Source organism: Protopterus annectens, chromosome 9.part0, assembly GCF_019279795.1.
Source record: "Protopterus annectens isolate FY-2018-M chromosome 9.part0, PAN1.0, whole genome shotgun sequence".
Taxonomy (NCBI): Eukaryota; Metazoa; Chordata; order Ceratodontiformes; family Protopteridae; genus Protopterus; species Protopterus annectens.
In genome coordinates this window covers 926,601,547-926,625,876 of record NC_056743.1, presented here as the reverse complement: position 1 = coordinate 926,625,876, position 24,330 = coordinate 926,601,547, and the positions used below count along the sequence as shown (strand labels likewise).

Here is a 24,330-nt window from a genome sequence, read left to right as displayed (position 1 = left end):
TAGAATGGTTTAAAGATTGTTATAGTACCACTTTAAGGAGGTAAAACATGGATAGAGGACACCTCATTCTTGTAAAAGACCAAACATTGTTCCCTAGATATCCTAGAAATAGGGTCCTGCATCTGAAAGAACTGCAAACAGAAGTGATGACACCAGTAACACAGTATTCTTAAAGGTGAACTTAAAAGCCACATGCCCTGCTACTTGAATGGGGGATGGGAAGTTTTATTCAGTCATAAAGTTCAAGTTCCATGGAGAAAGATTCTGCGGAAATGGATGAAGATGCAGGACCCCTTTAAGGAGCTGCTTAAGTAACCAGTGTTTAAGACAACTCTACCCTTTCCTGTTCCAGCAGTAATGGCTTAGAGGGATAAAGTTCTGAGTACAACCCAGGGAACCCAAGTTTGACTGGTGGCTCTGACAACTACAGGACCTGGGAGAAAGTGAGGATGTACAGGAAGATAGCAATTAATGAGTCCCTGGTGATGATACCAGGGACCATAACAGAGCAGCATAGCTGCAGTTTGTGCGAAGTAGGGTGTATGTCAGCATGTAGATGGGGGGAGGGTGTGTCCTTTATGTTGCTTTTGTTTACCCTCCATAGGCTTAGCCACATTTTCTCAAATTTTACTTCTAAAGTTCTGCCCTGCTACTACCACTCCCAACACTCCAGCATCAGTGGTAACCCAGCCCTGCAGTCAGGGCTAGCCTTAGATGAACTGGAGCCCTGTGCAAAGGTTTTAATGGTGTCCCCAAACCAGTATTTCCCCACACAGCCCTCTCGTGCCCACCCATTTATCTTTACATCCTGGTCTCTCTACTCCATTCAGATAACTTTTTCTTTTGTTTTATCCCAGTTACTGTCAGCTTTTTCCTTCATCCTTTCAACACACCCTAATTGGTCAAGACTGCACTCTAATAACTGTGGAGGAACTTATTTTTCCATTATTTTTTTTTCTTCCCTCTCTCCACCAACCATCAAGCCTGCCTAGTAGTACTTGGACCCATTCATTCCCTGTCAGTAAGGAATCTTTCTTCATATCCACCATGGTAAAAGCCTATAATGGGGAGTCATCCAGGCAGATGTCAGAGGCACTTGTGCAATGGAGAGCATTTTTCAGTTACAGCACTACCTCCTCTACCTGGTAGTGACATGAACACCTGCATCACTGCAGAGACTGACTAATGGTCCAGCCATGCACACTGCCTCACATGTGGGGACAGGAGCTACTGCCACAAGCTTGGGCAGCCACCGTGCACTTTTCTTCCAGTACCGGCTTCTACTTTCAGTGTTCATGAGACCTTCATCCTACCGGAAAGGATGTTAGGCATAACTGGGATGGAAACCACCTCCTTCTCAGAATAGGTACAGTCTGTCCACCCTGCTGGCACCATCAAAAACCTGAGCCACATTAAGCCACTCTGGTGGCATAGATGGATTTAGCCCTGACTACTGTTCAGCCAACACAGGTTCGATTAGTTGCTCAAATGACTGAGTGGCAGGGATGGGATGGGCTTGCCCATCCAAGGTGGGAGGGCATTAATTGAACTGCTCCCAAAGGAGAAGCATGGTCCAAAGAGGGAAGTTGCCCTCAGATATAAACAACTGCCCATAAATAAGCTGTAGTGAGCTTCTCTGCATACCTATGAGGTTTGGTTGCAAGGAAGATTAAAGAAGTAATGACTACACTGTCCATAGTCTCCTCATAGGTTGTAGTGACCTTTTGTGCATGCGCCTGAGGTTTGAAAGTTAAAGAAATAATGAGAAGATTATCCCTAGTCCTCTCACAAGCTATAGTGGCCTTCTTTGCACTCCTCTGAGGTTTAGCTGTGTGGAAAATTAAAGAAATAATGATCACATTTTCCCCAGCACCAGGTCAAACTATAGGAATATTCTGTCCTCACTTCTGAGGTTTGTGAGGAAAGAAATAATGATCGCAGTAGTAGTAATCGCAGCTGTAGTGGCCTTTTGTGATCACCTCTGAGGTTTGGTTGAAGGGAAATTAAGGGAATAAGGACCTTATACAGCCTTCCGCACACCCTACGTTCCTCTTCTGTGTACATCTTTGAGTAAAGCGAGTTTAGATTAGGTGGGGTTTAATGCAGAAGTCACTACTAAGTCTTTATCAGAATCCAATCATACAGTCTTGGGGTGTGTGGGCACCAGTTCCCCAGGGGTATAGGGTGTTGATGGTCTGTGATACATTTTGTGTCTCATCTTTCAAAGATAATGTTTTGTTTTTTTGTTCAGTTTTATTTTTACCGATCGCCATAAAAGCCATGTGTCTGTCAATATTTTGTGTGTCCACAGATAAAAACAGGTGTTATTTTGTCAGGCACTCACACGCACTGTCATATGATGGACTGATTTTTCACACACAAATACACATAATAATATTCTCTCTGTCAAGAAGCTGCATCTGTCACAAGATTTGAGTACATGCACATACACTGCATGCTTATCAACAGGCACATTGGAGAAATGCCAGTTCACCTGCAGCATGTCTTTTATGTAACAGAGCAAATTAAAGCTCATGAATAAACTCTTACAGAGATAGGGAAGGCATACAGGCTCCACACAAAAGAAGCTACAGCCAAGAACTCGACCAGAGCGAAGTGCTGTGAGATGGTAATGCTACTTGCTGTGCAAATGTTCCAAATATCAGTTGTTTTTACACACTTCCTGCAAAGCTACCAAAGATAATCGCTTATTGTGTACAACACTGATGGATAACTGATGAAAAGTGAAAGAAATTTTGGCCAGCTTGTCACTCTTAAATACACTGCAATACCCTGTCCAAACAAACATGCCGACACACATACATGCGCGCACCCACAGAAATGTGCCATAGCAGTAATATCTTTACTTTGATTTCAAAAAGTACACTGCACTGTGACACTGCTTCTGTTACAGCAGATCGGGGGGGGGTATGAAGAACTGCCCAATGCACCAGATGAACTAGCTGTATCTCTGGAGACTGTTATTTAACAGTCAGCAAACAACAGAGATGAGGTTTTGGGGTAGGCTGACACTGAATGAAAGAATGAATGAATAAATACATTTAAGAATGCACATTTTTGTATGGCCATGCTGATTAAATCAATTCCCAGCGTACATAGAGTCGACTTGCCAACATCCCTAACAGCTAGTTGTGGAATATCAGGTTGCATATTGGTGAGAAGGTAGGGTTTAAGGGAAAAACCTGGTGAGACTAGTGAATGGGATGCATCATACACCTCCCACCTCTGCTGTGCTTTCCAGCCCCCCCCCCCCCACACTGGGTAACCTTTTACAGGGAACCTGTACTGGACATGGAAGCAGGAACAGTTTTGAGGGAATGTGTAGCAGATAATAGTTATCTGCAACACCAGGACTTACAGCCCCCCCCCCCAAAAAAAAAAACGCTTTACTTTACATACATGTCTGGAACAATAATCCTATCATGGAATAGTAATAAAGGTCTCAAGAGATAAGTCAGGATCACCTGTAAGCTAATTGACTAAGGTATGTAGGATAGCTTTCTGCCCAAAATACAAACTTCCTGTGGAATAATCATACAACTTTCTGGAGAAAAGTCAGGATCATCTTTAAACGAACTAAGGTGACATAGGACACCTTTCTGTCCATGCCCATTATGCAATTTGCAGATCATTCAATTTCAATACATTCTGTTCACATCATCAGACTGTTAAGTCCATTCTCCATAGATTGCGTTTCTTAATTTCCTTTCTTTCTTTAAGAAGTATCTTCTTCATCACCATGCCTAAAGTGTCTTTGAGATATTCTGTCCTTCTGGTATGTTGCATCTCTTCGTAACAGTACAAGTATAGTTGTTGGGATATATAATCCTGCATCTCTTGGTTATTCTGCCTAAGAATGTAGAAATTGATTGTCCTTTTTCACTAATTGTACTATGCAGTTAACTGCTGAACTAATTATGTAGTGACATAATTGTATTTCCTTATTTATTTGCAAACGGAGATCTATAAATATCAGTATTTGTTCTTTGTTATACATATTAAGTATAGTTTGGAACATTTTCCCCATGCATTGCCTAGCTGAACATCTTGGTTATCTGAATGTATAAATGAATATTATGTGGTTTTCTTCCCCTTTTTGACATTTTATTGACTCACTTATTTTCTTCTTTCAAGACAAAACCATAAGAGAATGGGATTTTGCAGACATCCTGAAAAGGAGCATTTGCCTTGAGATGAACACACAAGCATGGTGTGAAAACTGTGAGAAGTACCAGCCGACGGTAAGAAAGAAAACCAGTACTCATCCTTCAATGTAATGTGTATCCTTGTAAGATAGTTTTGTACAGCTCTATTAAAAAGAATTGTATAGTTAAACTGTGCTGCTTACTAAAGCATTTTAAGTTGATTTAAATTTATTTTTCTGTTTCCAGGAACAATCTTCTTTACTTTCACTGCAAGATGACACACAGCACATGCTTTTTGTTAAGAACTCTTAGTTATAAAAGTTATAAATAACAAGTTAACTTTAGGACCTTATTTAAATTATTTGTAAATTATTGTTATGTGATATTTATTTATATATAAACATATTTATGTGAATTTTATTTGTATTAGGAAGACATGGTGGGGATTTTTATGTGGTCAGAATTTAACACAAATGCAAGTGTACTTTTTTTCGTATAGGTACATACACCTTTAAATGTGCTTATTTCTATGCATATAGTTTGAGCTGCTCTGATTAGACAATACTGTTTGATGTCACCCTTTAAATTCGTTATATAAACACTAATTTCAATTGTTTTATCTGATGAAGTCTATATGTATAAGTGGACAAAAGCACTTATCATTTTAATTTGAGTATTAAAGAAATTGTTTTTAACATTCTGGAGGTGTCCAGTGTCTATCCTGTTGCCAGGAGTTATATTGGAGTTTGTCTTCATTCCTGTTTTTAAATTAGTTTGTTCATTCTGTGGGATGGCAACAGGGAATGATACGAGCTCTACGGTGGCAACAGGGAATGATACGAGCTCTACGGATCATACTGTAGTGAACAATATCCAGGAGCATCGGGATACTGTGGGCTGTTTAACTTGTTTGATCGAGCAGCTTACAAAATGAGTGAACCAACTGTTACAATCAGTGGGTTTTGATTTTAACATCACACCATTGTGTTTGGGACCCAGTTGGGCTGAAACCTCGCAAACTACATTTCCCAGCAGTCTTCACTCTTCACAGCATCGTGGGAACCAATCGATTATATCCAGGGACTCGCCAAACTTTGTTCCTGTTGCTCGAACAAGTATAACATTTCCTGATTGGCTAAATATGAATTTTTCATTTAGGTTTTGAATTCAACCTACTGAACTTGTTTCTTTGAGTAATAAACTGGATGATGCCTGTAACTCTGAGACTCTGATTGCTGAAGTTATTGCTAGGAGCAGAGCAGTTTTCCATGATAAAAATTTTATCTCAGCTGTATTGGCTGGCTCAAAAGGAGGCATTGTGAGCTTTTCCAAGACAAAGTTGAGGTCCCATGTAGGTAGCGGCGCTCTCATTGGGGGTCTTATATTTTTGGCCCCTCTGAGGTACTGTCTCAGCAGTGGATATGAAAAAATACGAGGTTCTGTATTGTAATGAGCTGAAATGGCAGAGGCATGGATCTTAATTGATGAAAAGGATAGGCCTTTGTCCAACATCTCAGTTAGGTATTGTAAAATCTGAGGAATATTTGGAACAACCGGTTCAAGTCCTTGTGCCTGGTTCCAAGCACAGAATCTCTTCCATTTTTCTGCATAAGATTTTCTTGTGCTGGGCCTTCTGGCTTCCAAAATGACATCCATAACTGCTTTAGAGATAGGTGTATTCTGAGTGGTTATATTATTCGCCATGCAGCCAGATTTAAGGTTTTGAGTTGGCTGTGCAGAATCTGATTGTTTTGTTGGGTCAGAAGATGAGGAATTTGAGGTAAAGTCCAGGCTGGATCCTGAGACAAATTCTTTAGGATTGGGTACCATTGCTAGTGTGGCCAGTCTGGGCAATCAGAATCATTTTTGGCTTCTCTTGTCTGACCTTTAGGAGTACCTTGGGGAGGAGAGGCAGTGGAGGAAAGGCATAAACTGTCAGGGCTCTGAATGATAGAGCATCCACCTTCCATGCTTGAGTGTGATAAATCCTTGTGCAGAATCTCTGTAGTTGGCAGTTGTGAGGGGAGGCAAATAGATCTATGTCTGGGCATCCCCATTTCCTTGTTATCATGCTGACGATTTGTGGATCTAGTTTCCACTCATGAGGGTCCATGAGGTTTCTGCTTAGTTCGTCTGCTAGAGTATTTTTCTTTCCTGGCAGGAATTGTGCCTGTAGATGTACTTGGTAGGCCAATGCTGTGTTCCACAAGGTCATGGCTTGCCTGCAGAGGGGTTAGGAATGTGTGCCCCCTTGTTTGTTTATGTACCACATGACTGTAGTGTTGTCTGTCTTTAGTAAAAGTTGTCCTGGCTGAAGTAGATCCTTGAAGGCTGTCAGGGCATTCTGTACAGCTAGCATCTCTTTTTGATTGATATGAAGATGCATTTGGTCTGCGGGCCACGTGCCCTGAATACATTTTCCCGCCATGTGCGCCCCCCAGGCATAATCTGATGCATCTGTTGTTAGTGTCTGCCTGGCTGTGGGTAAAGTGAAAGGCTGTCCCTTGTTGTGGTGACAGGCCAGAGCCCACCATCGAAACTCTTGTTGCAGGCAGGGAATGAGAGTGATTATTGTCTCCAGACTGTGGCAATGTTGAGTCCAAACACTTTTTAGATACCACCGTAGCTTCCTCATATGCAGTCTTGTATATGGAATTAGCAGAATGCAGGATGCCATGAAGCCCAAAGCCTGCAGAATTTTTCTTGCAGGTAGCTGGGTCTTTGTTGCCATAATTTTGATTACAAACTAAAAAAAGTTAAGACATTACAGCTTGAGAATGCTTATTTTAAGGAATGTGGTAGGAAGATTGTTCCTAAGGGATTATGCTTGTGGAGATTTCCCACTGGACTTATTGAGAATTCACCACTGCATTTGGAACTCGTAGCTCTTTTTGACAGGCAAGGTTTGGAACTTATTGACCTTTTAATTAAATACAATTGTGAGGACATTAAAGTCTTGTCTAATGAACTTAATAATTTGAATGATAATATTCAACAACATACATAGTTTAGTTTAGATTTCATTATGAGCAGGTCTTCCACAGTTTAAACCAACATTTATGCCAGCAAAAAGACAAGAAGTTTAGTAAATTACAATGTGATATTGCAGATTATTCTAAAGGTGTTGCTTACCCCAAACCTCCAAAATCTCAAGCATGGGGTAATAAAAAGTTTTTTGAAGGGAGTAACAGTAATTGTAATACTGTAGATACACATAATAATGCTGCTAATAATAATGCCAATGATATAACTCCGGTAACTGTTATTAATAATGAAAATTTACATGGTCCTGGTTTTAATTTGCAAGATGGACATATTTCCCCCCCTTAGACGTTTGCCCATATACAGGAACGAACTGAAGCTAGGATATCGAATCAACAAATGGATGGTGATGATTTTTTTTATCCCACGCATACAACAGCCATACCGGAGAGGCACATGGAACTTTTACAGGGGTAACTCACAGACGGGCAGCTTTTAGAAGAAGGGAGAGGGGGGACAACTGAGGAGAATTTAGTAGATGATAACCAGCATACCCATAATTGTAAGATTATTTTTAATAAAGATTTTAAGGTGTATAATTATTGTTTAACTAATGTGGATTCTTCAGTTGCTGACTTACTAGCCAAGAGTATCATGTTTGTACTTTCTGTGACATCAAAGGTGCCCCATGTACTAATGGGTTTGAAATTATTTTTAAGGAAAGTTAATTTACAGCTTTTTTTTGGTACATAATTTACAAACACAAGTCAATTTCATGTACCTAGTACTTTTAACCCCCCCCCCCCTTTACATCTTATATTACAATTATTTGAGAGAATATGTGAATTGGATATAAGGAATTTACAAAGATGGGAACATTTTTTGCAGAATAATTTAACCAGTGATGAAAGGAAAGTGTTGTATTTTTTGAAACAACAGAAAATACACATAATGACACCAGATAACGGAGGGGGTTGTACTTATGGATTATTACGACCATTATTCTAGGCTAGCTAACATTTTAGATTCGGAAAATTATGAGTTAAGCTCTAGGAATCAAATGAATATCGCTTATAAAAGAATTAGAGAACAAATTAATGATTTATTTATTGAGAGGCATATTGATGTCCCTTTATTTCATTTTTAAATGCGCTACATCCTAATACTATTTTTGGTCTACCAAAGATCCATAAGAGCATTAATGATGCACCCTTTAGACCTGCAGTGAATGGCAGCAATTCAATTTCTCTAGCTGTGCAGAATATGTTGACAGTATTTTGAAAGCATTTATTAACAAGGAAAAACAGATATGTAAAGATTCTTGGTCCTTTCTGGAAACCGTAGTCAATTCTGATGATTTACTTGTCACAACTGATGTGAAGGAGCTTTATACAGTTATAGGTTCATAGGTAAGTACTAGGCTATTGGCCCTAGGGCCTATTTTAGCCTAGACAAAAAAGTACCCTGGCTTTCGCCACCCAAGAAAATTATTTTCCTGTGCCCCTGTCGAGCAGAGGCCCAGAGATGATCCCCGGGGTGAATTTCCTATTTCCCATCCAGTCATCAAGATTTTTCTTGAAGAGTGTTAATGAGAAGCTTTGTTTGACATAGGTAGTTTGTTCCAGAGTATGGGAAGTCTCTGGGACAGGAGTATATCCCTCCAGCATGTTATGTTTATTGTGGTGACAAGGTTTAGGTCCCTAGAGCATGTAGCTTGGAGGGATTGAGATTTCTTTAAGTGGAGCATGTCCAACAGCTCTGGGTTTGACATAGCTTTGCATGTTAGGCAGAGATCGCCTCTGAGTAGGCGATATGCGATGGAGTAAAGCTGGAGTATTTAGAGACTGTCTGCGTAGGGCATCTGTTTGAGGCCGGTAATCCTCTTTGTGAGGTATTTCTGCGGCCTTTCCAGTTGTTGTAGATGACTTGTGAGGTACATACCAAAAGGGGCGTTGTACTCTATAATGGGTCTAATGAGTGATGAGTAGAGAGGAATAATGACCTCTTTTTTCCTGGATGAGAAACCTTTTGTGATGAGGTGTGCCATGTAGAAGGATTTCCTGACTACTGTGGCAATGTGATTATCAAAGGAGAGACTACTGTCCACCTGTGTCCAAAGGTCTCTTATCACATTTTCGGTGTTAAGTAGACTACCACCTATGTGGTAGCTCATGGGTACAGAGTTTTTACGAAAGGGGATGACAGTGCACTTTTTGGCATTGAGCTTGAGGCCATGGCTTTGACACTAGGCATCTGTCTCAGTGAGGCTCTTTTGTAGGATTCCTACATCGTTAGGAGTTTCGATTATGATTCCTAGTTTGCAGTCATCTGCGAACTTTGTTAGCCAAAGACCTTCTGTGTTAGCCTGTACTTCAGAAAAGTAGATAAACGGGAGAGGACTGAGGACTAAACCCTGTGGTACTCCACTTGTCACTGGTCTGAATTCTGATTTCGAGTCTGCTACTTTCACAGCGTGGGTTCTGTCAGTGAACCAGTTGGCACCCCATCTTGTGACATAGGGATTATTACCTAGTTTAGTGAGTTTATCTATAAATCCAGAGTGGGGGATGGTGTCAGAAGCTTTGGTGAGATCTAGATAGGCTGTGTGAACCACCTTACTCTCGTCTACGGCTTTGGTGACTGCTTCAAAGACGTCTATCAGGTTTAGGAGACATGATCAGCCTTTTACAAACCCGAACTGTGTGGGGTCCAGATAAACTATATATGTGTTTTTTGGATGATATTTTTGTCATTTGGAAAGGCAGTGATATAGATGTGAACAATGTTTTGCATTATATTAATATTTCTACTTATTTTTTTTAATTTACTTGTGAATACAGGCTTAACACTATAATTTATTTGGATGTGTTTTTGAGCAAGAACTTTACAAATAAATGTTATGTATCTAGGATACATAGAAAAGAGACCTGTTCAAACGGACTGTTACATTTTTCAGGCTTATACTCATTTAGTCAGAAGAAATTAGTTATAAAGGGACAGCTGGTTAGGGTTGCAAGAATGGTCTCTAAGGACACAGAGTTCAACAACGAATGTGATTTATTATATAATATGTTTATAAACAGAGGATATCCAGAGGCTTTAGTACTTGAAATAATTGTTGGAGTAAGGCAAAAAATAACATCTGGCTATTTTAAACCAATTTTAAAATCGACTGGTAGCATGATCGAGAATACATCTGCAATAGTATCTAGGTCTGATGATGAAATTAATTACAGTGAACCTTTTATCTCCACATTTAGTTTGAATAGTAGGGATATTGAAGGGATTTTTAAGAAAAACTGGCCAATATTATTAGAGGATAGTGACTTTAGACAAAAAAAATAAATGATAGGCTGTTTTTTGTGCATCTTAGAGGTAGGAATTTAAAAACAATATTGGAAAATACATCAAAAATGTATAACAGACAAAATGTAAGCATGAAGAAATGTAGTTTTTGTAATTATTGTGGATTTATTTGTAAGCATGATAGGTTTTTTATAATAAATAGGGAATATGAAATATATAAAAAATGTAATTGTGAATCAAAAGCCCTAGTATACTTAGTCAGGTGTAATGATTGCCAATGCTGTTTTATTGGTAAGACTGAATGTAGATTAAAGGGCAGAGTGTACAAACATTTATATGGTATTATGAGAAAGAATCCAGGTAATGCCTTGGCTCGACATATTATAGAATATCCAACACATTCTTTTAAGTTTATGACCATTGACAATGTTGAATTTGACACAATAGGGGGCCCATGGATATTCATTTTGGAGAAAAAGGAGTTATTTTGGCAGCTAGAATGAAATTCTTGTTCTTGGCCAGGTTTAAACAATGTACTTTCCATCGCATGTTTATTAAAACTTAAGGCATTTTCATCTTAATTTTTTGAGCATTTTTATATTGTGGTTGTGCCAGTCTTAATGTACCCAACCTTATTTGGTTTTGGAGGCTAAGCAGGGTCGGGTTTGGTTAGTGTTTGGATGATACACATATGTGTATATTTATACTTTTATAACAGGATTTATATATATGTGTACTTTTTACTGGTCATAATAATAATTAACAAGTTATTTTAGGACCTTGTGTAAGTTATTTGTAAATTATTGTTATAAGATGTTTATTTATATATAAACATATTTATGTGAATTTTATTTGTATTAGGAAGACGTGGTGGGGATTTTTATGTGGTCATAGTTTTTCACAAATGCAAGTGTAAATGTTTTTCGAATAGGTACATACAACTTTAAATGTGCTTATTTCTATGGGGTCTATATTAGCTGAGCGAAAGTCCGTTTACGCGAATAAGTAAATGTCGACACGTATTGTGCAAAACTGACTTATAGCGAAAGTACAAAACCGCGATTTCGGAAATGTGGAATTACTATGGTTGGCCCGTCTGGGAATAGCTGTATAAGGTAAGTGTTGGATAGTTACAGACTTTAGGGTTAGGTTGCTGGTTAAGGTAAGTGCATCGATAGGTTATGTATGTTAGATTTAGTGTAGGGTTAGAAGTAGGGTTTTGTTAAATGTATGTATGTGGATTATTTATTTTGTTTGTGTATATCTATGTAGGGGAAGTGTACGGTAGTTACGGACCTTAGGGTTAGGGAGGGGTTAAGGATAGTGCATAGATAGTTGTGTAAGTGGGGTTTAGTGTAGGGTTAGAAGTAGGGTGTTTTTGCTTTACTTTAGGGTTAGAAGTAGGGTTTGGTTAGTGTATGTATGTGCTTTATTTATTTTGTTTGGGTAGATAGTATGTAGCGGGTGGTGGGGTTGGCCGAGTATGACAGTTCGACATTTAAAATTTTGCGGTTTAGTGCATTCGGGTTATCCGCGGTTCACACAATAGGTGTCGGGATTTTAGTATTCGCTTAATAGTATTTTCGCTCTCGTAATATAGACCCTTTCTATACATATAGTTTGAGCTGTTTTGATTAGACAGTACCGTGTGATGTCACACTTAAATTAATGGGTGTTTATATAATGAATTTCAATTGCTTTATCTGATGAAGTCTGTATGTTTAAGTGGACGAAAGTGCTTGTCATTTTAATTTGAGTATTAAGTAAATTGTTTTTAACGATGTTCTTCATGTTTCACTGTTGCAGTCATCACCTGTGGGATACCCTGCTGTGGTAGCCCTCAGCTGGCCCGAATACCAGAGTCAATGTTTTTCTGCCATTACATCAGTCTTTCTTGCCATGGAGCTCGTAGCAGAAGCCATTCGCAAGTGTGCTGGTCAGTTGCTATCAGAGCTCGAATTACAGCTGAAAACGTCTAAAACTAAGTACCCTGTTGGAGATCCTTTTTTCTGGCACTAACCGATGTTTGAAAAAGTTAATTGTCTTGCCTGTGGAAAACAGATCCCACACTAAGACTTCCATTCATACTGCATCAGTTATTTAGGCCCAGACCACAATGTCCCCCGTTGCTGGTTCTGTGTCCTCTTTAAATTGAGAACCATTCATTGTAGAGCTCTTGTTGTAGACAGGTATTTTTGTCTTCCGTCTTCGCATACCAAAATGGCGTCCATCAGCCAGCAATCCATAGACATTCTGAAAAAACATAGAGATGAAGATAGAGACAGACCAAACAAGGCTAAGCCATCTGACGACGCTACCGATAAGCAGGTAGTCAGTTCTTCAAAATTCAGTGAGGTGCTTTTGCAGCCTCTGATGCCTGATACGATATCTATGCAGGCCTCTATTGAGACCCTTTCAGAATCCAGTGTGCCGCAGAAATCTTCTTCGTCTTCCAAGCCTTTGGTTGTCTCTGCCTCAGTTGGGTCCGGAGGCATGACGCAGGCACCGGCTTCCAAGGAGGCCTTTCGCACTACGGATTCTAGATAAAAACCGACATCCTCACATCCGACTACCACTTCTGTCAAGACCGATGGATACTCTTAGGACTAAAAGCCAGGCCACTCCCTAGCAAATCTACCTCTAGTCACCATCTTACTCCTGCGCCACCACCCCAAGCCCAAATGCTTAAGTTGGTGGAGAATCGTATCTCCCTTATCAGAGGTAGTCAGACCACAACTTCTAAAAGGAAAAGACACCCTTCTCCTGAAATAATGACAGAGCACGATTCTGAGGAATCAGATTATTCCGATTTTGAAGAGGAACAACAGCCTCTTACTGCTTATTAAGATTCAGATGCAGAGGAATCCATTCCTTCTGCCTCCCCAACAGAAAACCTTTCCTTTGGGGAAACCCTTCACACCTTCAGGGAACATTTCCATTGGGAATCTCAGCACTTCCCTCAGTCTAAGAAAATACTAAGAGAGTTTCTAGACCTGCCCCAGCACAGACCCCTGGCCACCCCCTATCTTAGAAGTGGTGGATGATGTTTTCCATGAATTCAGCTTAGCCCCTGACACCCTCCCACCTGCTCCCAGTAAATCTGACAGGTATTACAGAGTACCAGATTCTCACAAATACCTATACAGAAATCCTGCTGCAGACCCGGAGGTCATTACACAGGGACCTAAAGGAGCTAAGGCTAGTTCTACAAAGAATCCTATTCCTTCTGACAAGGAATCCAGAGCTCTGAACAGATGGAGTAAAAAAGTATACACCTCTGCAACCTTAGCTATCAGAGCACACAGCTGTCAGTTTCATATTTTAAAATATCAACAACACACTTTGGAACTTTTAAAGCAAAAGATTTCTACCTTTCCTGACTGTGCCAATTTGAAAGAGTTAGCAGATTTCCTGCACTCTACTCGTCAAGTGGCCAAACACTCTTTGCGCTATGGATATGACGCACTAGAAGCCTCAAGCAGGGAAGCCGTGTCAGGATCTGTCATTAGGAGACATGCATAGTTGAAAGAACAACCTCTCCCTGATTATGTCAAGTCTAAATTAATTGATGTACCCTTGGATAAGGACTGTTGTTTGGAGTAAAAGCAGAAGAGGTGCTTAAAAAGATGGAAGACAAGGCAAAATCTTTGCAAACAGTAAAAGATTTCTTTCAGGTTCAACCTCCTAGGTTCAGCAGGAATTTCCCCTCTAAGCACTGGTCCTTTCCTGCACCTAGTAGACAGGGGCAAGGTAAGCCCCGCAGGGACAGACCACCCAGGCCCCTTTCCCAGGGACAGCAGAGAACCAAACAGTGGATCACTTTGCCCCAAAGGCAGAGAGTTCTAAGCCATCCTTCTATGGCAAAAACTCTCAATGACTCCTTATCCCCCTCTGCTCTCCTTTCACTCACCAAAACCTGGGAGGAAGGCTCTCCCTCTGCAAAGAAAATTGGCTTTCTGTAACAAAAGACCAATGGGTCTTAAAGATCATTTTTCAGGGATACAAATTCTCTTTCAATGAACTCCCAATTCCAAGAGGGTACCCAGACGTACCTCCAAATCAGTGGGCAGAGGCATTGAAACAAGTCCAAACTCTCATTTCCCAGGGGGCAGTAGAACCTATTCCTGCAGATCAAACAGGCAAAGGCTTTTATTCCAGACTATTCCTTGTTCCCAGAAAAGAGGGCACGTGGCGTCCCATCCTGGATCTATCCATTCTGAACACTGGTGGTCCCCAGATTCAGAATGCTAACTTTGCAACAGCTGCTGCCTATGCTAACAAAAAATGCCTGGTTAGTGACCCTAGACCTAAAAGATACCTACCTCCACAGCCCCATAAGGGATTCCAGCAGGAGATTCCTGCACTTCAGAGCAGGCTCCCAACACTTTCAGTTCTCTGCACTACACTTTGGCTTATCTACTGCTCCCATGGTATTTACAAAATGTTTAGCCCCAGCCATAGCATTTTGCAGACAGAAAAATATTCAGATTTACCCTTGTCTGGATGGCTGCCTCATACAGGCAGAGTGCAAAGAAAAGCTGCTCCAGGACCTCCTCTTTGTGAAAACCCTCGTAACTTCCTTAGGGTTCACCATCAACAAAAAGAAATCAAAGCAAACACCCTCCAGGAGGATCATTTTCCTGGGAGCACTGCTGGACACAGCATCCCAAATGGCCTTCCTGTCCCCAGAAAAGCAGAGCTTCCTGACTCTCTACTTTACCCAGCTGGCTTCCAGAAATCACCTCACAGCGAGGAAGTTCCAGCAAGCTTTGGGGTACATGGCATCTTGCATCCTTCTAATTCCTCTGGCCAGGCTTCACATGAGAAGTATCAGTGGTATCTAAAGAACCTTTGGTGTCAGCACTCTCAGCCTTTAGAGACATCTCTCCCTCTGATCCCCTGTATAAGGGCCGAATTTCTCTGGTGGACAGGGGCCTGTGCCAAGAACAAGAGTCTTCCCTTCACCCTCCACCCTACCGGGCAGACCATCACCACTGACACCTCAGACATTGCTTGGGGCGCTCACCTATCGGACAGGTGCACCCAGGGCCTTTGGGATGCCCAGCACCTTCCCTTACACGTCAACCAGAAAGAAATGATGGCAGGACAAAAGGCCCTGATATCCTTCAAACCCCATCTCAGGCCAGGGGTTCTCCTTATCAAAATAGACAACACCACTGTAACGTGGTACATCAATCAACAGGGAGGGAACCAGTCTACTGGCTAGCCATGAACCTCTGGCTGACAGCATCCTCCATGGGATTACACCTACTAGCCCAGTGCCTACCAGGGATCAACAACTCCCTGGTAGACCACTTAAGCAGAAACTTACTGGACCCCTACGAATGGCAGCTCCACAGAAAAGTCTTTTTGCAAGTCACTCAGGAGTGGGGAACTCCGGAGGTAGATCTCTTTGCTTCGCACCTCAGCCACCAGTTAGAAAAATTCTGTACCAGGAAGTATCACCGCCTAACATGGAAGGTGGATGCCTTGACCTTCCTCTGGAACTCCCTCTTTGTGTACGCATTCCCTCCTCTGCTTCTTATTCCCAAGGTACTGGTCAAGATGAGGGAGGAGAGACCAAAGACCATCCTCATTGCTCCAGATTGGCCCAGGCAGCATTGTTACCCCTTACTGTGCAGCCTAACATCACAGACTCCCAGGCAGCTTCCCCTGATCTCAGACCTCTTGACTTAGGTGTGGGGGGGGGGGTGCTGCACCTGGACTTACAGACTCTCAAACTGCCAGCATGCCTTATACTCTAAAAGCAAACAAGGGGCCCCTGTTAAGCAAACGGGTCCTAGACATTATCACAGAGGCCAGAAGGCCCAGTACCAGAAAATCTTACGCAGGGAAATGGAAAAGATTCTGCTCCTGGAGACAGTCCAGAGGGGGCAGTTCTTAACCTTCTATCCCACTTATCCTGGACTATCTAGCGGAGTTACTCAATAGTTGCGTCTCCTTCTCTTCTATTAAAATCCACACCTCAGCCATTTCAGCTAATTTCGATACAGACCTGCCCCTGTTCTCACATCCTTTGATTAAACAATTCCGCAGAGGGGTTTCTAATATCAGAGTTCCCAGAAGGCCACCCACCTCAGCCTGGGACATGAATTATGTTTTGAACAAACTAACCTTACCACCCTTTGAACCTGCTATTTCAGCAGAACTGAAATACCTCTCCTGGAAGACTGCTTTCCTACTACCTATCACCTCAGCCAGAAGGGTTTCAGAACTTCAGAAATTGATGGCCATTGACCCCTTCATCATTTTCCGTGCAGACAGGGTCTCCCTGAGGACTAACCCCTCCTTTATGCCCAAGGTGATATGTAATGTGACTCTCAACCAGGCCATACATCTACCCACCTTCTTCCCTAAGTTTCAAAACAAGGGGGAAAGAATTCTGCACTCACTAGACATGCACAGATAGCTCAGATACTACCTAGACTACTAAAGCCTTCAGGAAAACAGACCAACTTCTTGTCAGCTTTGTCCCAGGGGCAGAGGGGAAGCCCATCTCCAAGCAAACCATTTCCAAATGGATATCATACTGCAACCATTTCTGATACAGATTACATGGGAAACCATTCCCTAAGTCTATTCATACCCATTCCACTAGGGCAGCCTCCACTTCCACAGCCTTCCTCAGAGGAGTTCCCACCAGGGGCATCTTGGAAGCTGCCACCTGGACTTCTGTCCATACCTTTACAAAGCATTGCCACCTGTCTCTCTTCTCTAAGGCTAGGGCAGGGTTTGCCAGTGCAGTTCTACAGGACATGCTGACCCAGGCCTAGGTCTCTGACTAATCCTACCACCCCCTCCTCAGCTTTGGGAATCCTCCCACCGCTGATGACTGCAGCAGTAAAACATGAAGAACATAGTACAGTTGTGTACACTTACCATAAATGTAGATGTTCGAGTGTATTCATTGTTGCAGTCCTGGATGTTCATCGTGTCACACTGCTGCAGTCATTACACTTGGGTTATCCTGCCGTCAGGAAGTCCCGCAGTCGGCCAGAGTTCCAAAGTCTTTGTCCGGCGTCGGTTTCTGTCTCCTCCTCCCTGATGTCAGTGCGACAGGGTATATAAGATGCAGCCGATGCCATTGTCTTCAGTCTTTCTTACCGCGCGGTGCCCGAAGCAGAAGCAGTTTGCAAGTGCCGGTCGGCCGACTCCGGAGATTTTCATTCCGAATCCAGAACCGAAGTCTTCTAAAAAAGCTAAGTACCCCATTGGGGAAACGTTTTCTTGCTTCAGACCGATGTCAGTAAAAGTTAATAACTGTATTTCTTGCGGGAAGCAAATACCTCATAAGGATTTCCACTCCTGTTGTATTCCATGCCTAGGCCCTGACCACAACGTCACTGGTTGTCGGTTTTGTGCTAGGTTTAACAAGCGCACTATTAAACGTCAGTTTGATTTTGCCCAACATTATTTTGTTAGAAAATTCAATTACACCATGCCGTCGGAAATTCTGATGACCGCAATGCATAAAAAGCGCAAGGACAAGGACAGGCATCCGAGGCCCAAAACTGACAACGAGGCCTCTTCTAGGCCGGTCGCCAGTTCTCCGGTTTTCAGCGAGGCGCCTATGCAGCCCCTGATGACTGCTTCCACAGAACCACAGACTGCATCCGACTCCCACGTGGAGCTGGCTGGGCCTTTGGATGCACTAGGCCTTCAGCTTACCGATCCTAAACCTACAGAGGGAATCGAAGTAGCTGAGCAATCCACAGTTACAGAGGGTGTTTTCAGACCTACCCAGTTAACCATTAAACCCTCTATTAAGTCTAAGCCCCCCTTAAAAGCAAAGAAACAGACACAACTCTCTCCAGGACAGGCTTCCATGCCTAAGAAACAAATGCTAAAAATGGCCGAGGACCTAATCACCCTGATCAGGGGGTCCCATCCCCCTCCTGATAAAAGGCCCAGACAGGATGCAGACTATGAATCTTCTGACCAGGTGTCCATTTCCTCTGACTCTTCCTCAGACCTAGGATATTCTTTACCCCCTCATGAGGATTCTGATGCTGAGGAATCAATTCCGTCAGCCTCTCCGCCTGAGGATTACTCCTTTGGGGAGATCTTACATACCATGAGGGAGCATTTCCATTGGGAAGGTCAGGATTACTCAGAATCCAAGAAAAGGCTCAGAGACTTCCTTTTATTGCCTCAACACAGACCCCTTGCTATTCCCGCCAGTTCTAGACATTGTGGATGATGTGTACACTGAATCCAGTTTGAACCCTGACTCCTTACCCCCAGCCCCAGTTAAACCATCATTATAGATATTACAGAGTCCCTGACTCTCACAAATTTCTGTACAAAAGCCCTATTGCTGACCCTGAAACTATTTCTCAGGGACCCAAAGGGATTAAGGCCTCATCAGCAAAAAACCCAGTTCCCTCTGACAGAGATTCCAGAGCTTTAGACAGATGGGGGAAAGAAGGCATATACGTCTGCAACTTTAGCAATGAGAGCCTTGAATTGCCAGTTTCACATGCTAAAATATCAGCAATTTTTGATGTCTCATTTGAAACAAAAGATGCTTCCAAATTCATATCCTCCTAACTTAAAAGAAATGCAGGATTTATTGCATGCTGCTGAACAAGTGGGAAAACATACTTTGCAATGTGGGTTTGACTCCTTAGAGGCCTCCTGTAGAGCAGCAGTTACAGGCTCTGTCATTAGAAGGCATGCTTGGTTAAAAGAACATACGTTACCAGATCATGTTAAGGTACCTTTGCAGCGGGATGTGCTGTTTGGAGTTAAGACAGAGGAGGTATTAAAGAAGATGGAGGATAAGGCAAAATCTATGCAAATGGTGAAAGATTTCTTATAGGTTCAGCCTCCTCGTTTTAGCAGAAATTGGCCAACAAAGAATTGGTCCTTTCCAGTCACAGAGAGACCTCAAAGGGGCAGATACAGACTTCCAAGAGGTAGAGGTCAGACACAAGGCCCTTACAGGCCTCGACAGTGGGGCACACCAGGCCAGAAAGAAGGAGAAGGCAGGCCTCAACCTTATAAAAAACAGACTCAATGACTTTCCACTACAGCTGCCAAACAGTTCTCTCTTGGCAGCCCCCTTAGGAGGAAAACTGGCACTTTTCTATCACAACTGGCATTGCATCACCAAAGACAAATGGGTTCTCAACATTGTATCTCAAGGTTACAGGTTCCATTTTCACACCCTGCCAAGGCTAAAAAAAATGCCAAATCTGCCACCAAATCAATGGGCAGAGGCTCAAAGACAAATTACAGCACTCATGGACATGAGAGCTATTCAACAGGTGCCACCACAGGAACAAGGACAAGGATTTTACTCAAGACTCTTTCTGGTTCCCAGAAAGGACAAAGCCTGGAGACCCATTCTGGACCTTTCTACACTAAGCACTTACCTGGATGTACCGAAATTCAAGATGTTGACACTATAGCAGCTTCTTCCCATGCTGGGCAAGAAAGCTTGGCTCGTGACGTTGGACCTCAAAGAGGCATACCTGCATGTCCCTATCCAACAAAACTGCAGAAGATACTTCAGATGTCTAGCTGGTTCAATGCACTATCAATTCTCTGCACTGCCCTTTGGCTTATCTACTGCGCCCAGGGTCTTCACAAAGTGCCTGGCACCAGTAATTGCATTTTGCAGGCAAAAAGGAATTCAAATTTATCCATACCTGGACGACTGCTTGATTCAAGCAGAGAGCAAGGACATTCTGCTAAAGCATCTGGCGTATGTAAAAATGTTATTAAGTTGCCTGGGGTACACAGTAAATGAAAAGAAATCAAAACTAGTGCCCTCACAACAGATAATATTCCTGTGTGCCAGCTTGAACACAACAGCCCAGATGGCTTATCTCATGCCAGACAAGCAAGGACAACTGACTCAATATTTTCAATTAATGGCAACAAAGACCCAACTCCCTGCAAGAAAAATTCTGCAGGCCTTGGGCTACATGGCATCTTGCATACTACTAATTCCATATGCCAGACTGCATATGAGGAAACTACAATGGTACCTAAAGAGCGTATGGTCTCAACACTGTCAAATTTTGGAAACAGTTATACCACTAATTCCTTGCCTACAACAGGAGTTTCGATGGTGGGCACAAGCTTGTCACCTCAACAAGGGACAGCCTTTCACTCAACCCACAGCCAGGCAAACACTAACAACAGATGCATCGGATTATGCCTGGGGAGCACACATGGCAGGAAAATGTATCCAGGGCGAGTGGCCCACAGAGCAAAGACATCGCCACATCAATCAAAAAGAGATGCTAGCTGTACAAAATGCTATTATAGCTTTCAAGGACATACTGCATCCAGGACAATTACTACTAAAGACAGACAACACCACAGTTATGTGGTACATAAACAAGCAGGGGGACACACACTCCTAACCCCTCTGCAGACAAGCCATGACCTTGTAGAACACAGCTCTAAACTACCAAGTTCATCTGCAAGCATAATTCCTGCCAGGAGAGAAAAACACACTGGCAGACGACCTAAGCAGAAACATTATGGACCCACACGAATGGAAACTGAATCTACAAATATTCAGAATGATAACACAAAAATGGTGGAGCCCGGACCTAGATCTGTTTGCTTCCCCAAAGAACTGCCAATTACAGAAATTCTGCACAAGGAGCTACCATCCACAAGCATGGAAAGTGGATGCCCTCTCATTCAGCTGGAAAAAACTACAAGTATACGCTTTCCCTCCTTTACCTCTTCTCCCAAAGGTACTCATAAAAGCCAGGCAGGAAGAGCCAAAAATTATACTGATTGCACCAGACTGGCCACGCCAGCACTGGTACCCAATCTTAAAGAACTTAGCACAAGAACCACCCTGGATTTTGCCTCAAATGCCAGAGTTGCTGACACAGCACAACAATCAGATACTTCACAGCCAGCTAAAGACCTTAAACCTAGCTGCATGGAAAATTCCCTAGTCAAGCAAGCAATGCCTCTCTCCAAAGCTGTTATGGATGTCATTCTGGAGGCCAGAAGGCCTAGCACCAGGAAAGCATACTCGGATAAATGGAAGAGATTCTGTGCCTGGAACCAAGTGCACAGCCTTGTCCCTCTTGTCCCAAACATTCCTCAGATACTTCAATACTTAACTGAGATGCTGGACAAGGGCCTCTCTTTTTCATCCATCAAGATCCATGCCTCAGCTATCTCTGCTCATTACAACACGGATCCACCAATTTTTTCTAATCCTTTGCTCAAACAATACCTCAGAGTGGCTAAAAACATAAGGCCGCCCCGTAGAGCACCTACACCAACTTGGGACCTCAACTTTGTTTTGGAAAAATTAACTCTACCTCCTTTTGAGCCAGCTAACACAGCAGAAATAAAATACATCTCTTGGAAAACTGCTCTGCTACTGGCAATTACATCAGCACGAAGAGTTTCAGAATTACAGGCACTAATGGCAGTGGAACCTTTCCTCATCTTCCACCAGGACAGGGTGTCTTTAAGAACTAACCCTACGTTTATGCCAAAGGTGGTATCAAGTGTGGCTCTGAACCAAACTATTCACCTGCCAACTTTTTATCCAAAACCACAGAACAAAGGGGAGAAATTGCTACATTCTTTGGACATTCACAGACAGTTATGCTTCTACTTGGACAAAACCAAAGCTTTCAGAAAATCTGAGCAATTATTGGTAGCATACGCTGCAGGAGCACAGGGAAAAGCCATTTCAAAGCAGACTATTTCAAAATGGATAGGACACTGTATACGTTTCTGCTATACCCACCATGGGAAACTTGTACCTAGCAGCATTAGAGCTCACTCCACCAGGGCAACAGCCACTTCTACTGCCTACCTCAGAGGAGTACCTACCAAGGATATTTTGGAAGCAGCAACATGGAGTTCTGTGCATACCTTCACCAAACATTACCATTTGCCTTTATACTCCAAATCCAGAGCTGGCTTCACCACTGCTATACTGCAGGGCCTTATAGCCACCACTAATGCCTTATAGATCCAGCCTCCCTACCTCAGCTTTGGGATTCCACCCAAGTGTAATGACTGCAGCAGTGTAACACGATGAACATAGTACAGTTTTGTACCTACCATAAATGTAGATGTTCAAGTGTTGACACTGCTGCAGTCCAACTTACCCTCCCTCCTTCCCCTCTTACTTTCTGGTACTTACCTAGGACATCTACCCTTTTTACCTATGGGGAGTAATTGTTTGCTTTTCTTTTGTATTGTTTACTAGCAATTTGAATTGCCTACCTATTTGGGGGCACTTGACATCTGGGGCAAGAATAACTGAAGAAAATGGTGTCAGCTGCATCTTATATACCCCTATCGCTCTGACGTCAGGGAGGAGGCGACAACAACCGACACCGGACCAAGACTTTGGAACTCTGGCCGACTGCGGGACTGCCTGATGGCAGGATAATCCAAGTGTAATGACTGCAGCAGTGTCAACACTCGAACATCTACATTTATGGTAGGTACAAAACTGTACTTTTCCCTCCCTCCTTCCCCCTTATATCCTCTTTACTTAGGGAGACCTGAGCTTCTTATGGTGGCTTTTAGCCACCAGGACCACTTTACCATATTTCCTGGGGCTTCTGACTGGTTAGGGCAAGAAAAACTGAAGCAATGCCGTTGGCTGCCTTTCTTTATAGCACTGACGCCCTGACATCAGTCAACAAGCGATAGCAGCTGATGCAGAAAATCATTAACCCTGGTATTCGGGACAGCCGATAGCTGCCACAGCAGGGATAACCCACAGGTGATGACTGCAACAGTGAGTACACTCGAACATACATTTATTGTAAGTGTACACAACTGTACTTTCTGGAGGTGTCCAGTGTCTATCCTGTTGCCAGGAGTTATATTGGAACTCCTCAAACTTACCCAGAGTCAGACGATGATGTCTTTGAAGATATAGCTCTACAACCTGACTCTCTACCTTCTGCTGCTAAGAAACCAGACTGGTTTTACTGAGTGCTTGAATCTCACAAGCACCTCTACAGAATCTGAAGGCTGATCCTTCATGTTTCACTGTTGCAGTTCTAACTGATGAGATTTTCTGCATTGGAAGCCCTTGACCAACCTGACTACCGGAGAATTTTCTCCTCCTCCTGAAGCCAGCTGACACCCTGTCCAAAGTCATGACTTCTGGATGTAAAGGAAGTTGGCCATTGCCATAACCTCAGTTCTTTCTTGCTGTTGGAACCTGAAGCAGAGTGCTAGTCTGTGGATTGGTCGGTCCGCACCAGAGGAAAAAGATGTCTAAAGTTAAGTACTCTTTTGGGGAACTTCTCATGTGTTTCTTAACTAATGTCAGAGAAAGTTAATAACTGTCTCTGCTATGGCAAGCAGATACCACACCAGGACATTCATTCTTTTTGTGTTACTTGTTTGGGCCCAGAACATGATGTTCCTAACTGTTTGTTCTGTGATCGTTCTAGTAGTAAAACAATAAAGAATAGGGCTGAGATTTTAGTGAGTCACTGGGGCCTTCCTGTACTGTCAGCTGCCATTTGAGCTGAAGTTGATCTCCCTAGGCATAAAATGGAAAAGCACCCCAAACTTAGGGTTTTGGACGACACTCATTCTCAGTTGGCCAGTCCACCTAGGCTTGTGATTATTGAAAAGATGAGATGCCTTTGCAGTCCCCTTCGGCAACTGAGGTTGTGGCACAGACCTCTGTCGAGACCAGTTCGAAGTCTGATATGCCATCGGGTACCTCTGCTTCCATGCAAACTGAAGGACTTAGCTTGTTGGTTGGGTCTCGGACATTTTGCAGGTTCTGGCTTCTGACCATACTCTAAAACCGATGAAAGAGTGTCTGTCATCAGGAGATTGCCTCAGCCCACTGTCCTTGGATTTGTCTGTCTGCATCCTAGCC

At 42.7% G+C, this 24,330-nt stretch overlaps 1 protein-coding gene across 1 annotated transcript in view; it reads left to right on the top strand.

Annotated features, from left to right (window-relative positions):
- Positions 1-24,330, top strand: part of PAN2 (poly(A) specific ribonuclease subunit PAN2) — a 1,212,755-nt gene that overhangs the window by 707,388 nt on the left and 481,037 nt on the right. Inside the window, exon 14 of the mRNA XM_044083667.1 lies at positions 4,156-4,262. Within this exon, the coding sequence (XP_043939602.1) occupies positions 4,156-4,262 (107 nt within the window). The remainder of the gene's footprint in view (positions 1-4,155; positions 4,263-24,330) is intronic.